General features: G+C 54.4%; 3 protein-coding genes across 3 annotated transcripts; 1 reads left to right on the plus strand and 2 right to left on the minus strand.

Annotated features, from left to right (window-relative positions):
- Positions 1–539: 539 nt before the first annotated feature.
- Positions 540–2,963, plus strand: MONBRDRAFT_23982 (uncharacterized protein; the record flags this gene model as incomplete). Its single annotated transcript, XM_001744125.1, has 10 exons — positions 540–545; positions 648–1,013; positions 1,102–1,179; positions 1,620–1,709; positions 1,831–1,953; positions 2,053–2,168; positions 2,248–2,383; positions 2,495–2,531; positions 2,650–2,763; positions 2,866–2,963. The coding sequence occupies 10 exons, from the start codon at positions 540–542 to the stop codon at positions 2,961–2,963; spliced, it is 1,164 nt and encodes a 387-aa protein (XP_001744177.1).
- A 744-nt stretch (positions 2,964–3,707) lies between these two features.
- On the minus strand, positions 3,708–9,420 carry MONBRDRAFT_23983 (uncharacterized protein; the record flags this gene model as incomplete). Its single annotated transcript, XM_001744317.1, has 8 exons — positions 3,708–3,834; positions 3,912–6,570; positions 6,666–6,735; positions 6,896–6,975; positions 7,165–7,395; positions 7,581–7,683; positions 7,818–9,056; positions 9,226–9,420. 8 exons carry the CDS (start codon positions 9,418–9,420, stop codon positions 3,708–3,710), a joined length of 4,704 nt encoding a protein of 1,567 aa, XP_001744369.1.
- An 857-nt stretch (positions 9,421–10,277) lies between these two features.
- Positions 10,278–18,108, minus strand: MONBRDRAFT_23984 (uncharacterized protein; the record flags this gene model as incomplete). The annotated part of the gene is made up of 31 exons (XM_001744318.1): positions 10,278–10,591; positions 10,740–10,900; positions 10,971–11,051; positions 11,147–11,357; positions 11,741–11,861; positions 11,981–12,061; positions 12,154–12,225; positions 12,322–12,437; positions 12,518–12,638; positions 12,764–12,844; positions 12,944–13,033; positions 13,343–13,444; positions 13,585–13,622; positions 13,718–13,799; positions 14,116–14,208; positions 14,336–14,399; positions 14,493–14,605; positions 14,773–14,833; positions 15,082–15,166; positions 15,600–15,681; positions 15,805–15,882; positions 15,952–16,100; positions 16,179–16,257; positions 16,336–16,454; positions 16,541–16,651; positions 16,739–16,901; positions 16,998–17,098; positions 17,206–17,356; positions 17,469–17,531; positions 17,732–17,840; positions 17,966–18,108. The coding sequence occupies 31 exons, from the start codon at positions 18,106–18,108 to the stop codon at positions 10,278–10,280; spliced, it is 3,435 nt and encodes a 1,144-aa protein (XP_001744370.1).
- Positions 18,109–18,613: the final 505 nt, after the last annotated feature.

An 18,613-nucleotide genomic window follows, 5' to 3' on the forward strand; every position in this document is an offset into this window, starting at 1 on the left:
CCTCTGTCCACCATCGCGGGCTCACCCCCTCATACCTTAAACTTTTCAGCCGGCAGCGTCATGACTCCCGTGTGCCGCAACCAATTAATTTTTTGGGACAAAAATGATGACAACCCGCCCTCTCTCTCTGTCTCTGTCTCTGTCTCTCTATTCATCTGTCTCTCTATTTCTCTAACCAATCTCTGTCTCTGTGTCTGTGTCTGTCTCTGTCTCTGTCTCTGTCACTGTCGCTGTCTCTGTCGCCGTCTCTCTCTGTTATTTCTCTCTTTCTCAAACTGACCAAACCAATTCAAGTCTCTGTCGCTCTCTCTCTCTCTGTCGCTGTCTCTCTGTTTTTTTTATTTCATTTTTTATTTTTTTTAATTTTGGATGCGTTTGGCAGCGAGACTGTATTATCGCGCGACGCGAGGTGGTCGTTGGGCGGAGAGTTGAGCTGTTGGCTTTACTTTTGGGAAGAGATTGAGGGTGTGCAGGCGATGGCAGTGGCGTGGTGACAAGCTACGTCTTGATCCTGCCTTTGGGTTTTTGCCGAGCCAGACATGGAGGTGAGTGCAGTGGCATGAAGTCCTCCGTGCCTGCAGGAGGAGGAAAGCATATGCTCGAGTATGATCTCACCTGGTGTTTGATTCTAGCCACTTGATTTGCAGGGCCCTGATGGCACTTGGTTGCCCGGGCAGCCGCATTATGGCAAGCCACTTTTGACTCGTGCCGAGGCCTGTGCCCTGGCTCCACCCAGTGCGCGACTTTCCCTGTATGCCGGTCGTGGCGGGCACGCCTTCCGGGACGACCAAGAGTCTGGCGAAGGGGACCTTCAGGACAATGATTCCACCCTTGCCCTGCAAGACAGCGTGGCTGAAGTCGAGGATAGCTTTCTCATTTGCAACCACCATACCATCGTCACGCTCTACACCAACGATGACACGCGAGGACGAGACATCCATACGGGATCCATTAAACAGCGGCCGCTCTGCCACGACGGCGACATCATGACTCGTGAACGTGATTTTTTCAGAGTAGGTTTGCTTGTTGGGGTCTCAGCGTAAGAGGACTGTGGAACTGCGACGGGGATGTCACCTCGCTTGACTGCTGCCCTTTTCGCAGCTAGCCATCGGCTACAACACGGGGGAAATCTTGATCTGGGAGTATTATCGAAACGAGCGCACCTGGCTCAACGACCGGGTAGGTGATTGGACAGCCCCCCCGTCATCCATTGTCGTTCCACCAGCCCCCTTTGTGCTTCTGTGGCTTGGGTCTATCGATGTCCCATGTGGCCCCATTTCACTGGTCGCTTGCTTCGACTGACACCGGGCCTCGGAGGTGCAGGGCACATTCCTGGCCTCTCCCTGCCAAATCATCCGCTGGATTCCCGGACACCCAGACTTTCTTTTAACAGCACATGAGGACGGGACGCTGGCCGTACTGAATACCGAATTTGCATCGTCTGAGCTCGGAGCTTCTCGCGACTCGGCCCACGGCCTTCAAGTCTGGACTGCCAAGATGCCTCGCCACAACCCCTGCGTTGCGTGGCGCCGAGCCGAGGCGGTGGGTATTTTCGAGCCGTCCCATTTGCTAGTCTTGCGGCTCTGGCCATGCTCTATCTCATCACATGGCGAAAGCAGAAAACCATCACGGATTTAGCGGTAGCTTCTGACTGCCAAAGCGTTGCCTGCGTTGACTTGGGTGGTCGCCTCTCGGTGTATACCCTCAAGGTTGGTTTTTTTTTATTTTGAAGGGAATCTGCCCTGACACATCAAACAAGGGATATGACGTCCAGCAACTCGTGGGCAATTGATCACCTGCCATACGTTGTCGACTTGCCTGGGTCAATAGTTTGCCGCCGATACCGTCGACATCAAGCTCAGCTTTGCTGCTGACAGCTATTATGGTGGCTTCACTTGCTGTTGCTGGAGCTCTGATGACAAATACCTGGCGACGGGTAGCCAAGATGATTTGGTTCGTGTTCCTTCCTTCTGGCTACCCTCTGTCCATGGTAGTCTCTCCCTCTCGTATCCTTGATGGGCTCTGCGCATATTTTTTTCTTTTTTCTTTTAGATTTCAGTTTGGTCTGTGACGAGCAAGTCACTCCTCGCCCGCGGCGAGGGGCACACCGCTTACGTGGCGCGCATCAAATTCGATCCCTATGCCGCTCTGTATGCTTTCGAGTTCCTGTAACATTGACGACGATATGCAACAATATCGACTTGACTAGAAGCTGACTCATCCAGCTGCCTCTCACATCCACCCTAGGCTTCCCTCCACCTATCGGCTCATAAGCGTGGGCCAGGACGGTAAAATTGCATTTTGGGACTTTAGCGAATCAGACCTCAGCGTGCCGCTTCGACCACCATCGGCAACGGCGCCTTTGCAGCCCGCTGCACGCAAGGTTTGGTGACCCATTGTAATGTAATGTACTGCCCTGTACCTGTTCCAACTAAATTTTGCTCATTTCGTCTGGTACACTTGCTCCTGGCTTTTTTTCCGTAAAACTTTCCAGACCACTCGTCGCTTGCGCTTGCGCCGCAAAGCCAACGGTTAGCCTTCGGCGCCTCTCAGTCTTTTGCGTCTTTTTGTCGCTTATACGCGACGATCATTTCAAAGAATCTCAAACTGTCACCGCTGGTCTTCGCCGATGAACCCCCATTTTTGTAGTTGTAGTAACGACCAACTCCCAGAACAATGATATCCTCAAGGCCCCATCTCGCCGAGAGGTGGCCACGATTAGACCCGTTGCGATTCAGCAAGTCTCTTCCGAGCCTGTGACAGGTGCGAACAAACTCTCAAGGGTGGGACATGTGGCGTGCTGACACTTCATCAAGTCTTGATGCTTTGTGCTGTTCATTGTGCGTGTGTTTGTGTGTTGTGTAGACGTACACGTCCAAGCGCGACGCCTTTGGGTAGTCGTTAACACGGGTCAAATCCACCAATGGGAGCGGCCCAAGGCATCGCAGACGACTGCCGTTTAACCTGCTTGACCGCTCCGAGAGCACCAAAAGAGAAAAAAAAAAAATAATCAGGATTTTTCTCATCACTTATCATCGCCATCACTACCATCATCATCATCATCATACGCCTTCCTCCAACACTCCATGCGCCTCCCCACTCAACAAAGCAGAATAAAAAAAAGAAAATAAAAAGAAGAAAAAAATCAATCAAAGCAAAACAAAGGAGGAAAAATACAGGGGCACGAGAGGAACTGTTCTCAAATCGCCACTCAATGCTTGCAAAGAGTGGCCCAGACTTGTCACGGTTGTTTTGCGTGGTTCGCACTCACGCACGCTTGCCTTCCTTTCTCCGCCTGTGTCAAGAGCATGGGCACGAACGTTTGAGTGAGTTGACGTGATGACTGACGAGTGAGCAATTGAGTCTGTTGCAAAGCCTGCAAAGCAGGGCAGACGTACGCCAAAGCGGCCCGAGCGCGTTCCCGAGCTTCACGGCGCTTTTGTTCCTTCAGGCGCAACTTGCGCTGCTCAGCTGACTCTTCAGCCTCTGAAACTTCATTGTGTAGAGGTGGATCATCAAGGTCATTGAGAGGCGCACCCTCCGCTGAATCGTCTTCTGATGCACTAGCAGATGAAGGCTTGGGCTCGTCTGCTGACCGAACTGGAGGCAAAGAGCTTGTGAGTGAGGCATTCTGGTCCGCGGTGCTGGGAGTGGCCGGAGACAGCTGTTGCGTTTCTTCTCCGTTCGATTTTGATGAAGAAGAGCGTTCAGTTGACAAAGATGGAACGGCCGAGGTTGGCAATTGAGGCGCAGCAGAAGACGGCAATTGAGGGGCTGCGATAGTAGGTAGCTGTGGTACAGCAGAAACTGGCAGTTGTGGAGCTTCCGAAGCCTCTGCCGCCGTGGAAATGGATTCCATAGTAGCAGTGGGCACCTTGACATCGATAGGCTCTTCAGCAGTAGTATCGGACTTCTTGATAGTGGGTTCTTCAGTAGCGGGCTCCTCAACAACGGATACTTGGTTTGTAGCAACAGGCTGCTCAGCAACAGCAGGCTCCTGGGTAGCAGCAGGCTTCTCAACGGGCTCCTCTGTGACCGTGGGTTTCTCAACATCCGAAGGTTTCTCAGTAGCAACAAGCTCACCAATGGGTTCCTTCGTAGCAGTCGGCTCCTCCTCAGGAGCAGCGGGCTCCTCTTGGGTAGCACTGGGCTCCTCAACAGCAGGCTCCTCGGCAACAGCGGCCTCTTGGGTAGCACTGGGCTCTTCGACAGCAGAGGGCTCTCCTGTGGCAGGCACTTCGGCAACAGGGGGCTTCTCGACAATAGCGGGCTCCTCAGCAGCAGTAGCCTCTTGAGTAGCAGCGGGTTCCTCCTGGGGAGCACTGGGCTGCTCAGCAGCAGCGGCCTCCTCTGTGGCAGGCACTTCGACAACAGTGGGCTCCTCGACAACAGCAGGCTCCTCAATAGAAGCAGGTTCCTCTGTAGTAGCAGACTCCTCAGCACCCCCTTGAGTAGCAGCAGGCTCCTCTGTGGCAGCGGGCTCCTCTTGAGTAGCAGCGGACACCTCTTGGTGAGCACTAGGCTCCTCTGTGGCAGCGGCCTCGTCTGTGGCAGGCACTTCGACAACAGTGAGCCCCTCAACAACAGCAGGCTCCTCTGTGGCAGTGGGCTCCTCAACAACCTCTTGAGTAGCAGCAGGCTCCTCTTGAGTAGCAGGCGCCTCAGCAGCAGCTGCTGCCACAGAGGGCTCCTCTTGAGTAGCAGCCGACTCCTCTTGGTGAGCACTAGGCTCCTCAACAGCAGCAGGCTCCTCTGTGGCAGCGACCTCCTCGACAACAGCAGGCTCCTCTGTGGCAGTGGGCTCCTCAACAACAGCAGGCTCCCCAACAGAAGCAAGTTCCTCTGTGGCAGCGGCCTCCTCAACAGCAGCAGGCTCCTCTGTGGCACTAGGCTCCTCAACAGCAGCAGGCTCCTCTGTGGCAGCGGCCTCCTCGACAACAGCAGGCTCCTCTGTGGCAGCGGCCTCCTCGACAACAGCAGGCTCCTCTGTGGCAGTGGGCTCCTCGACAACAGCAGGCTCCTCTGTGGCAGCGGCCTCCTCGACAACAGCAGGCTCCTCTGTGGCAGCGGCCTCCTCGACAACAGCAGGCTCCTCTGTGGCAGCGGCCTCCTCGACAACAGCAGGCTCCTCTGTGGCAGCGGCCTCCTCGACAACAGCAGGCTCCTCAACAGAAGCAAGTTCCTCTGTGGTAGCAGACTCCTCAGCAGCAGCGGGCTCCTCAGCAACAGCGGGCTCTTGGGTAGTAGCGAGCTCTTCAACAGCAGCGGGCTCCTCAGCAACAGCAGGTTCCGCTGCGGCAGCGAGCTCTTCAACAGCAGCGGGCTCCTCAGCAACAGCGGGCTCTTGGGTAGTAGCGGGCTCTTGGGTAGTAGCGGGCTCTTGGGTAGTAGCGGGCTCCTCAGCAACAACAGGTTCCTCTGTGGCAGCGGGCTCCTCAGCAGCAACAGGTTCCTCAGCAGCAGCGGGCTCCTCAGCAACAGCAGGTTCCGTTGCGGCAGCGGGCTCTTCAATAGCAGCGGGCTCCTCAGCAACAGCAGGTTCCGCTGCGGCAGCGGGCTCTTCAATAGCAGCGGGCTCCTCAGCAACAACAGGTTCCTCTGTGGCAGCAGACTCCTCAGCAGCAGCGGGCCCCTCAGCAGCAGCAGGTTCCTCAGCAATAACAGGCTCCTCTGTGGCAGCGGGCTCCTCAGCAGCAACAGGTTCCTCAGCAGCAGCGGGCTCCTCAGCAGCAGTGGACTCCTCAGCAGCAGCGGGCTCCTCAGCAACAGCGGGCTCCTCAGCAGCAACAGGTTCTTCTGTGGTAGCGGGCTCCCCTGTAGCAGCAGGCTCTTCAACAGCAGCGACCTCTTGTTTAGTAGCGGGCTCTTCAACAGCAGCGGGTTCTTCTGTGGCAGTGGACTCCTGGGCAAGCACCTCAACAGTAGCAGGTTTCTTAGCAGCAGCAGCGTCCTGAGTGGACTCCTGGGTTTGATCATTCTGTAGCTGCGCCTCGGTATCGTCTTGCAGCGCGTGGCAAATCTGAGTGTCCTCTGCATGGGGCACAGGTGCTGGAGGTAGAATAGCTTCATCATCAGAGTCGCTCGACTCATCATCGTCCATCTCCCGTGTAACCGACACATCAGTGTCGATGCCAGCAGGCGCAGACGAGAGCGGTGGGGGCGAACTAACAAAGGTGTGTTCGCCCTCTCCATCGCCTTCTGCATCCACATCCAAGTCGGGGCTCATGCTGCGTCGCACCTCGGCTGAAGGAAAGATTTCAAGGTCTTCTGTGGGTGCACCTGATTGAGTTTTGGGGTGCAGCGATGCCTCGGCCTTTTCTTCGTCCTGAGCAGAGGTCGTTGGTGAAAGGCGTGAGTCCAAAGGGCCGTCCACTTCTTCGGCTTGATTTGCAATTGGGAGGCTTGCAGGAGCCGTCGGTTCAGTGGCCTCTTCTGCTTGAGAAGCGGTGGAGGTCTCGACCCCTCGAGTTTTGCGAGTCTTTCTTCGGACGGCAAATTCAAGCTGAGTGGCACGGGCATGGCTTTTGATGGTGGCGACAGCTGTTTCGTGTGACACGTTTTGAAAGTGTTCTAAAGTGATAGATACCAGCGTAAGCGAGCGTGCAAAAGCCCAGGAGCATGGCCAAGACAATCGTTGTGACGAAAGAGTGAGCGCAAGTACTGACCGCCGTTAAGGGTCACGATAATGTCTCCCTTGCGGAACCCAGCCTCAGCCGCCAGGCTGCCTGGGGCCACCTATATTTGAGTAACGCAACCGGTCGTTCAGAACAATGAGACTGTGCTGCAGTTGGCACATTGAATTTGAGTGATGGATCATGGATGTTTGCTCCCTGTCAAACTCGGCGATGAACTTGTAAACAACGTCGTACACAAAACACGGACTGAGAAGACAAACCTTGCGAACTGTGATGGGCTTATAAGAGCCATCTTCCTGCACGCCCCCACCAACGCCCACACCCAGGGGTTGATCAGGTTCTTTTGAAATGTGGATATGAAACAAGCGGCCGGTGTCACTGGCACTCCGGCGGGATTGTGCAGCAGCACCACCAGCCAGCAGCCCGCCTTCTTGCTGAAGATCACGCTCACTCAAAGAATTGCTTGCTACCGCGAGTGGACTGCGCGAGTAGAGGCGTCCTTTGGCACGATCCATGCCACCGTTCGTACTCGGGTTAGAGCCTGTGCCTACAGCTTGATGGTGTTGCTGATGATCCTCTTGGGATTCACGAATCGTCATGAGATCTGAGGTAGAGGGCGAGGCGCTACGGGAACCAGAGCTTCGCCGCCGTCTTAGTTTCATGGCCAATGAGTCATTAAACTGCAGACGCAGAGTAACAGCCTGTTGGGAGCTCGAAAGCTGCCCCATTACTTCGGTTTTCGTCTTGCCCAGGGTTGGCTCTGTATGTGTGCGCGCGTGTACGTGTGCGTGTGTGGCAGGACGGAAAATAAGGTATTAAATGTTCGGGAGGCAGGCCCACAACGGGGCCACAAACCGGCACAGAAGAGTATGAGCGCGCGTGAAAGTTGTAGCAGTTCGTTGAGCCGGCTTTATTAATGCATGCCCATTGACCGGTATCACGCACCTCCATCCACAGCAAGCAGCAGGTCACCAATGCTCACGTCATCACTGTAGTACGCGATGCTTCCATCCAAGATTTGGTTGATGAAAAGCGGGGAGGAAGGTCCCTATGAATGATGAATCACATGAGTCATGCGGCAGACTTGAACAGGAGAGAGACCCCCTACATAACCACTGGCCCACCAGCCAGCATGTGGCGACTCCGCATTCATGAAATGTCAAATCAAAGCACAACTCGTACCTTAACGGCGCCCAAGCCAATGCCGAGGGGATGGCCAGTCACTCGATGCAGTGTGACCTCGCGCACAGGATGGAGATCGCCACCGTAAGGTTCCAAGAAACTTGCAGGTACATATCCACAAGACACGACTAGGTCGGAACCGGGGCTATTCTTAATAATACGAGCAAGCCACCATCCGTTGGGCTCCTTCACTTCGACAGCCAGGACCGTGCCCCGCTCGAGGGAGAGTTGCTTGGGATGTTTCGCCTCAAAGCGATGCTTTGCCACATATATTTCACCACTGTCCGCCCGCACGGGCCCCGTCAAGAGGGCCGTTGCCGTGGCGCCTGTCGCTGCGGCAGACTTCACGTCTTGCTTGTTCACGCCATTTGAGCTGTTGGTGGACCCAGCCGCATTGTTGTTGGTCGGCGTCGGTCCATTCGTCTGAGCTGTATTGGCAGCACTGACCTTGGATCGACCGAAAGCAAGAGTGCCGCCCAGTTGCGCAACGACCGAGTCGGCAATATTCTCCGGAGCGGGTGTGAGAAATGTTCCCGGCAGCCAACCTGCTGCTTGGTTTGCGATGTTGCAGCCTAACCACCAGCCGTTGGTGTGCTTTGTTTTGATGACCAAAATATCTCCGCGAACCACAGAAAGCTGCTTTGCATTTGATGTCTCAAAGGAGTGTTTCACAACAAACACCATCGAAGGATCGATGCTGAGCTCGCCTCGAGATTCTGCCCCTTGCGAAGAAGAGAGCGCTGGATTGGGGGTGGACACCGTTGCATTGGCCTGGGGCGATGCTGGCTCGGCAGACGACGTGTTTTTGACAGCCTTTTGGGTGTCGCCAAAATCAATCGTGCGCGTGCCATCCGCATCCACTGCAACGCTCTCTGCGTGTTCAGGAGGCGATGGTTGGGCCACCTTCTGCTTAGTCGTCGTTGTAAGATCGGCTGGTGCGGCCGAGACCACTTCCTCTGAGTTCCTTGGTAGTGCTGTGCTCTCTGAGCTGCTAGGGGGCTTGGCCAAAGCATCATCGGTGTCCGTGCGCGCTGCTGCGGGATGACTAGAAGGGTCGTCAATGGCATCCAAATCGATGGTTGCTGTAGTGCCATGTGCGCCACCTTGATCTACTTTCAAGGAGGGTGTTCGCGCGCTCGGCGTGTACGCGCTCCCCTGACTGGAGAGGGTATTGGTGCGACGGCGGCGCGGGGGAGCGATGATGGGTTTGGTAGCACTCTCACCCTTTGAGGCGTCTGACTGTTCACCGGAAGCGCCAAGAATGGACTTGGAATGAACGTAACTTTCCTCATCCGATGCCTCAACGTTCCCGTCATGTTTGTGGCGCTAAGAATCAAACGCGTGGTGAGCAAAGCAGGACCTCGGGATGTCACACGGCCAAGGGCGTAAGTGTGAGTATATGACATACCGCAGTTAAGGTGAAGGCTCTGGCACGCTGTGATGGGTTGGGCGTTTCGCGCATGCCGGTCACGGCACGTTGCAAGGCCCGACGGGTATTGTCGACGCCATGCTCGAGCATGGCCTCCTTGATAAAGTGACATTGTGCACAGAGCGTCTTGGTGAAGCCTGGGGTGGAGGCGCGACAGAGCGCGCACTTTGGCATTATGATGATTAAACATAAGCTACAAGTCTGTGCGCAGTCGATGCCATGACCCCCTTGCAACCTCGAAGCCGATCTGAAGAACTTGGATAGAAAGAAGGGAGCTAGTTGCAAGTTTCAGGCGAGCCTTTGCGCAACCCTGCCACACTAAGGTGATAAATAGCGACCGGCAAGAGGGGAGCACGGCTGGACCGAATGCACTTGGCACAGTTTCATAGAGGCCTCATCGACACTGCTTGATGTCCGTGGGTAGTTTTTAGAGGCAATCAGCGGTCTTGCACCAGTGCCTCTAGGCCTTGTTGCAGTCACCCAGGATCGCACAAGGACGCACGCGCACCGATCAACCGAGCTGAGCCACGGTGGCGCTCTACAGTGGCAAGTTCTGGGCGGTGGTAGCCCCCAGAAGAAGAAGTGGGCGCAGGGGAGGCCGAGTAAAACACGGCGGCCACCTCCTCCTTTGATCTACACCCAATGAATGGATGGTGGCCACAATCACCCGCCACCTTCACATCAACCCCAATGAAGAAGGTTCATGCGCGCTCGACGGCACGACACTCCACCTCGATCGGGTCAAAAACAGCAAAGTGACCCCCCACCCCTCTCGCCTTCTTCTTCTTTTTTGATGTCTTTTAGCTGTTTGAGAGGAGAGAGAGAGAGAGAGAGGGAAAAATAACGCGCTTCGAAAAGTGAGTCTCATGTAAGACTGGGAGACTGGCTGGCATCTGACATGACAGCATCCTCGAAAGCCGGTGAACCCCCCCCCCCAAAAAAAAAAGGTTTCGTCTCCATGTTATTGTTGTTATTGTTGTTATCATCATCATCATCAGAAAAGCATGATGAATTGCAAAGAAGAGGGACGCTCAGGTCATGTTTTTGCCATACGAGCCAGGCGGGGGTCGCAATAGCAATGGTAAATGATTCTGGGAGTCAAAAACCACACAAACGGCATGTAAGAGGATCGGATGCTGTCGCGAACATGTGCCTCGACAGGTTGTTGAACTCACCTTAACTTGGTCGTCGTTGAAAGCAAAAACATTTTTGCCAGTGTTAAACGTCACATTGGACCGACGTACGCCAGATTGACGAGTCACATCCAAGCTCACGCGCAGCTGATTGAACGGCATACCATGGTGGCGCACAAGCGTCTCTGCTGCCTGTGCGGTTGCAAACATTGCTAAAAAAGAAAGAAAGAAAGAAAAAAAGAAAGAAAAAAAGGAAAGGAAGGGAGCCCAGTGCCAAAAGAGAACATATCAGCTCAGGCTTTGGGCGTGCGTGCGAGAGCACGAAATTACGGGACAAGGTTACGTTCCAGTATGGCGTACCGGTGCGATCTTTGGCGCTTTTGCAAGAAATAAACTGCAGCCCATGAAGCAGATCACCGAGCTCTGCCACAAGGTGAAGCAGGGCCGAGTTCTTAATGCCCGAACGCGTGACTGCAGCTGCTATGCGCGTCTGCAGTTCTCGAATTCGCTCCTCCTTGTGCCTATCAACCAAAATTCAACCTGCTTGAGATGGCAGGCTCAGTGCAGGAGTGCGTTCCGCATGACACCCACCGATAGTATAAGGTGTTGTGCTCGCCGGCCTGCTCGGTCAGATGGCTGCGCACTGCATCGGCATGCTGCTCCAAGAGTTGCCTGGCAAAAAGGATGGGCACAACGACAGCCAATCACGTTGTATACAAGGCCTCAAAATCAATGCACCAAGTCACCGTCAAGTCTAGGCCACGTACCATGATGCTGCATTAATTTCATTCTGCAGCTGGTCCCCGCCCACCTTGAGTACCTCCGTCTGGACTTGATTGATACCTTGATTGAATAGGACGGCACAGACAGGTATGTACGCGTGCTGGAGCTCCGGCGGCAGCAGCTGCCACGTGGTGGGATCCACTGTAATTTCCACGACCAGATGCCGACGACTGCCGAGTAGACCAATCTTGTATCCTACACCATGCATGGACAAGATCATCCAGGCGAGGACATCACAAAAAGTGTACGGGGTTTGGCTCAATGAGTCACGTGCCGATCAACGCGGAAGCTGCAGATTCGCCCTGGCACAAAAGCTCACCATCGCGTGGACTGCGAGCCAAATCCACGCCCAAGCAAAAGGACACGCCGTTCAACCAGTGCACGCCGAAGCGATGGTCTGCGACCATGCCTACTCCAGCCAAGTGACGGCATCAATGAGCACGAACCAGCCATCCAACTCAGGCTACAGAAATTGCAAGCAAACGAAACACAACAAAACACACACACACACACGCGCGCGCACACGCGGTGCCTGCTTTCCTCTTTCTACAAAGCAAAAGTACAACCAGTTCACACACCTAGCTCAGTTCCACCGGTGGATAACAGGCTCGTGAAGATCGCCAGCACGCCATGCAGCGCAACATCATTCAGCCATTGCAGGCTTGCACCAGCATTTCGATCACCGTGCTCAATAGACAGCTATCTCGGGTCCAAGGACCATCCACATGCAAGCCAGCAAGCACGCGCGGGCGAATAATTCGAGGGTCAGGGTATATGCCTAGCGTGCACTTGAACGACCTCGGCTGAATGCGGCAGACCTGAAGTTTTTCGCAAAAGCCGCTGGTAAGCGCACTCAGCGCCGCGCTTCGGATGCTGTCCAAGCGATGTTCCGAGCCCTCCTGCTTGCAGGAGAACAGAAGAACAAACTTGGATCAGGGTGATCAAAACTGCCAATTACCGGCTGAACGTAAGTTAGGTCAAATGACAAGACCTGAATATCCCAATTGAGGTAGGCATTGCTCTCTTGATCCAAAACACCCAACACGGCGGCTTGCATGCACAGCTGATGATGCGCGAGCAACAGCAACGGCATGAGACAAGCCCGCACAGCATAGAGAATTTTTGTCAAGCACAAAACCCGGAGAGCGAGCATACATACTTGCACGACGCATGCGCGCGCGGCCGCCACCGTGGCGGCGGCCGCTGCGTTGACGTCTGCCATGTCCCCGCCGGCCTGGAGCTTGGCTGATGCGACCGCCACCCGAAGAGCTGTCACTATTGCCTCGCGCATCACGCCCCGTGAGTCAAAGCCAAAGTTACATTCGGTGCTCGTCAAAGTAGTGCCGCTGCTTTACCTGCCAAGTGCCGGAGCTTAGCCTCTGGAAAGGCAATTTCCCAAGCGACTCCCTGTAGAATGCGCACAATTGCAGCAGCATTGGCCTTGATTGCCTCAGCCTGCTCAACGGCCGCGTCCACCTATCCCACGACGCGCGGCCATACAGGCTCAGGCTATGTGGCGACACGATGATCTGCCGACCATAACACATCCCAACGAGACAAAAGGAGCGCAGGAGCCTAGAATATACGGTGGCTGTGCTCACCTGTGTTGACGTCAGGGCGCCTGTACGCATAATCAGACGCACAGGTGCATAGCCCTCCGCATTTTGGGTCACGTTGCGCACCTACACACAAATGATGCGGTCTGTTATCATAAACGACTGAACCAACACTGAATGGAACGGTCCACAGACGCTAGACGCTCGAGTCGACGCGCCACTGACCCAAATGAGCTCGTTGGTGCCGTGCATGGCGGTGTCCTCATGCATCTCCAGCTCATCGCCCTCACTCAATGCAACTTCAATCAGGCGATTCTGTGGCCGATGGTCGCGAAGAACGACGCCTGTGGAAAGCAGAGGACCTCAATCAGCTTACGACAGACTACGACAAAGCCAGGAAATGCCCTCGCTGTCATCGCGCCCGCCACCTTGTAGGGGTTGACAGCGAGAGAGCGCCTCAGCCAGTTCTTCGAGTCCAAAAACGAGAGCTTCGACCTCATCCAAAAGGTCACCAACTTCGCTGCGCGGCACCACACCCTATGGTACAATGCATGTTCGGCCCACACAGCAGAGATATTGATGCTTTCACCGGGCCCAGTTATTGCCTCCAGCCCGAACACGTACCTTCCAGCCACTGGCCGTATTGCGAAATCCGAGGTGATGCGCAGCAAAGGCGCCCACAGTGGTCCATGCGTGTGCAGCCACGCCACGAGTGTCCCCAAACACCTAAACACAGCAGCACTCAGATGAACGGCATGGGCTTGGGGAGTTTCTGAATCGGTGAGGGCTAAAGCTCAGGCTTGAAGGAGGCATGTGCAGTGTCTCGGGAACGTCAACCTAGTTGAGCTGAGTAATACAATGCATACCTCGATAATGTAGGTGTGCAGGTTGATGGCCTCCAGTGCTGAACATGGCACGACGCGAGCGAGTGGTGATTTCACGCGCACAGTAGGCTGATTGATCACGACCATATTCAAAGAATGCGAGCACCGTGCATACCACGATTCCGACTATCTTTGTCAGCTGAGCGTTTGACAAAATCGCCCGCAACGAGGTTGGTCGAGGCAGTGTCCAGCAATGTCTGCAATCGGATCAAGAATATCCAGGGCATCAAGGCACGCATGAGGCTCTCCCTTGCATTTCTGCGCGAATGCAATGCAAGCACGTGTAATCATACGCGATGTAGCTCAAGGCGTTTATGTGTCTGCATAAATGCCGTCATTCGCGCCGAATTATACGGTTGAGGAAGCGTGGGCTCCAAGGCCTAGTACAAAACGATGCCAAGCACCCCTGATGAGAGGTCACCAGAGCCACGCGCGGTGTTGGTGGCGGTGACGGGGCCATAACCATGCCTAACTCTGCCGTCTAAAGAAAGAAAGACAGATGCACCGACTCACCTCCAACAGCATCTCATCTTCTTGAATCAGCACACGCGCAAATGCCTCGGCTGCGCGCAACCCATGAGCTGAGCGCTGCAATGATTCGATCACCTAAACGGAGAAATACGAGCATATCATTTGCAAATTGGAGAAAGTCATCGACTCCAACAAGGCAGAAAAGTACAACCCAGTGTGGAAGGTGGATTACAGGGGCGCACAGCACGCAAATAACACGCACAGTGAGCTGTCGACTTGAGCTAGAAGTGTACACATAGCGTGCCATTGCGCTCAGCTCCTCATCGCTAGCAAGAGGACCGGCCACAGTTGGTCGTCATCGAACAGTTAGGAACGCTTGCTTGCACAAGCGAGCGGAAACCGAGCAGGAGCTGCCATACCGGCGAGCAAACAGGCCTGCGTGCTCGACTGTCAGTTCGAGCCGAGATGGAGTATTTTTGATAGCTTCCGCCACTTCGCCCAGCGTGCCCTCTGACAGATCATCCCCGTTCACCTGTGTTCAACATACGTTCGAAGAAAAGAGTGAGATCAGGCCAAGAAGTTCCGTGCCATCATGATATCGCGATCAACAGGACGGACACCTACCGCTACAACGCCTAAACCGGCAACGAGGCCCGCTGCCTCGGCTGGTGACCCTGGTTCGACATCACGGATGCAAACCGGGTCATTTCCGCTCTGAGCTCCAGCGATAGGTTGGCCGACACGTGAGATGGTGGAAACCCTGCCAGGTCACAGGGGTAGAACTAGCGAACGTAGTTCAAACTCTAAACTCACAAGGGTAAATCCACAGCCTGAGGGTCCGGGTTCAAGCACGACGCTTCGGGCCGTCACAGTCGTCGGTTCTACAAAGCGAAAATTGGGCGAAGTTGCAGGTGCAAGCCACTAGTTCGTGGTCAAGCAGGCAAAGGCGTAGGGTTTAAAAGCCCAACAGTAAAGACTGTGAGGCATAACTTTAGGTTGACGACAAACCTGGAACCTTGGCAAATTGGGTTGCTTACCGCATCGTCGGCTGAAAAGCGATAAAATAGACTCTTGTCTTTGAACACATGTTCATCTGCAACGTGATGAATGAAGCCAGCATTCAAGAGGGCGGAACCCAGTCGCACAGCCTCCGTACGGTCCTTGCAATCACTCTTTTTTGAATGGTAGCGCACGGCAACATTTGATCAGTTTGAAATTAATATCCATGCATCACCTGTGTCTTGCGGAGCGCCCAAGGTCCAGCCAAGATCATCGCAGGGACAAATTTACCTGCTCGATCAGCCAGTCAACAAGGGTGGTGCCCTCGAAACTCAGGGGATAGGTTTTGAGATGATGGTTGAGCTCACCAACTACATCGCTGTCCTCTGTTCCGTGCAACCGCCTGGTGACATGCCATGGATTAGTCTGCACTGGCTGCCCGGGGGTGAGACAATTGTGCAGCAGCGCCGCCATTGACTAGGCGCAGGCAGCACGCTAGAACATGACTAACAGATAGAGTTGCAGACCCTTGTTGACCGTATCATGACTGCTTGCATGGTCATCAAAAGTACCATCGTCTTGACGAAAACGATAAAGCAGTTTGCCATTCTGTGAAAACCCCACCGGTCAAAAGACCAAGAGAAGCAGTTCGTGACGTGTCGTGCCTTGTGGGATTCTCAGGGGTAGCAGGGAAAGCACGAACTGCGAGTTGTAGGCCAAGGTTCGACTCACCTCAAAGCCAGCACGGTCATGAGCATGATGTATGATGCCAACATCCACCAAGGTTTGCCCATACACGACGGCGCTTTCCTGTTGCGTGCACAATAAGCATGAGACAAGAACACAACTAGCACGTGTTGTAGGTGAGCCGCAACAGACCTCCGTGTCGAGACCATCCCAGCGCTGAGCCAAGAGCCAGCGCACGAGATCTTGGCCATAAAAAACATTTCGCAGTGAGGTCAACATGGTCTTATGGTCGCGGATGACTCGAGGCTCAGCTGCTCGGACAGCGGCTAGTAGACGTCCGCCTAAAAAAGCACAAGATGCCAGGTTGGTTTAAGTACAGTGATCCTTGACTACAGACAGTTGAGAGGGAGAAAACGCACTCAGCTCGCTGTGATCATCAAAGGAGGCCATCTTGCCCTCTTGGCTCTGTGCGATGCGCTCGACCTCGGCGTGCAATGCCTAACAGCAGCGCCATTGAGTTGTTGTCCAAAAAGAGTTGGCTTGCACAACCAAGGTAAGTATAGCTGCCAAACATACCTCGAGCCATTGCTGCTTGACGGCGGTGCTATCGGCTTGCAATACATACCACTTGCCCTTGCTCACGTTGCTTACTTTAAAAGCATTCTGCACGGCTTGGCCACTGGTTTGTACATGAGCTGTAAAGATCCACAGCCAATATGGTGTGTGAAAAGCACGAAGCCAGGTGAGCATGGAACGGCTGCTAGAAATACAATGGGACTACCTCGGCCGTCGTCAAGATCTAGCAGGGACATGTTTTGTGTGCTGATGCGACCCTTGAAAACCAAGCCAGCAGCGTCCTTCAGCGCGTCTTCGACTGGTATGATAGGATTTTCTGTAGAGGGGCGGCGATGGCGGCATCAGCGTGTCAAACAGGAGGTCGTCTATCGAAATAGGACAGCCGTAGTGAGCACAAACCGACCTTTAGCTACTGCGGCGGGCACGCCCTTGCAGTAGATGAGCTCGTTGTCAAAGAGAAAGAAAGTTCGCAGGTCCGAGTGAGCAGATTTGCCATGAGAAATGGAGAACTTGAGCAGCGTTCCGCAAAACAAAAGCTGGGTGGAAGTATCTCGCAAGTTTGGTCCCTATCCCCCAACAGCAACAACACAAACGTGATCAATCAACTCTTGAACGTGCTTGGTTGATGTCAAGCACAGACTGCAGGCCATTGCGCAACGCACCGTCCAGCCTTCAACTTGATTTTGCCATGCGTCAATGGCTTCCAGCCGCTCGAAACGGCGCTTGTCCTCGTTTACCACGTGCGCTACGTGCGCCATGGCCTCTGCAAGGCCATGGTGCATCAAGAGCCAGGTGAACGCAGCCATAGGTTTTCCCGTCGCTCTGTCACCTTCCCGTCCTTCAGCGAGCGATGTAGTAGAACAGACATACCATACGCTTGCTGGGTGACCTGGCGTTGTGTATCGGTAGATGAGCGCTTTAAAAGTTCTTTGAAGAGCAAGGGATACTTGCAGATGCGTTGCATCACGCTAAGAAGATACGCTTCAAGGTTCAGCTTGGATTGGCTTCGCAATTGGCAGGCCTGGCACAATTCAATCAAAGCGTCAGGCGTTCCAGAGTTTCGACGCGAGTGAGTTCAGGAGGTGCGATGCAATGAAGGATGTGGGCACATCAGGCATATATCGGGATCGTACGCGAATGAAGCTTCGAACGTCTGGGTGATCCAACAGGCCATAGAGGCGTTGCAGTCCGCGAACCTACACAGGGCATCATTTCAAACCCCGAGGCAGTTGAGTTTGGGTCCCATCGCAATGTTGGGCGGTCTTTTTGCGTGGCTTACATGACCCCGGCAATACTCCGAGTAAATCTGAAAGCGTGTACTCTAGCGGAGTCACAGCAGCTTGGTAAGGGCCATAGGCAATTGTGAAGCATCAGCTGCCTCACGATTAAAACTGACGTGTTGCAGAAAGACGCGTTGACAGGCCACATCATCTCCCTCATTCGCAAAGGCCGCCTCGAGAGCATCGACGAATTCAGCCTGAAAGGTCAGGATGTCCACCAGATTGCTATGCCATCAGCGCATCAATGTGGGTCAAAAATCAGCGAGGGTTATGCCAAGTGAGACAGAACAGACGCACGGCGCATCGTGCACGGCACGCGGCAAACAATGTGCACTTTCGGCAGAACGTACACGAACACATCACGGATTGCGTCCTCGCTAACATGCTCGCACTTCTGGAGTGGCTCAATGTAGCTCTGGAAAGGACAACATGGGCAAAGAGATCCCAAGACGCATATGAATAAGATGTGCAAGCACAGGCCTGACGAATGCATGATACACAAACATTTCAAGGGTGCCCTCACAGCAACCTACTGTTTGCACGAGGAGCAAGCCGTTGACGTAATCGCGCTCGGTCGTGACGAGCTCCTCGAGGACACGCCAATACACGAGGTCTGCCATGCTGCCAGCACACCCCTCCCGGCTCACTCATCAAAAGAGCCCGCCACGGATGGCCAGCATGTACCAGCAACCGGGAGGCCTCGCTGTCCCGCGGATGCCGATTGCCAACTGCGGTCCACACACACTGCACCGCGCACCTCCGCTGACCAACGTCATGAAGCTCCTCTGCCGACCTCAGCTCCGTTAACTCGATCAACACTATTTGCCATAAAATGCTGACAATGGCTCTTCTCTTCAGTTGGACATGTGGTGTGCTCTCTCTCTCTCTCTCACTCTCTCTCTCTCTCTCTCTCTCTCTCTCTCTCTCTCTCTCTCTCTCTCTCACACACACTCACCGCACACACGCACGCTGAGTTGCATTTGAAAGGCTCTCTCATC

The sequence above is a fragment of the Monosiga brevicollis genome, genomic scaffold, assembly GCF_000002865.3.
Source record: "Monosiga brevicollis MX1 MONBRscaffold_5 genomic scaffold, whole genome shotgun sequence".
NCBI classification, from domain to species: Eukaryota; class Choanoflagellata; order Craspedida; family Salpingoecidae; genus Monosiga; species Monosiga brevicollis.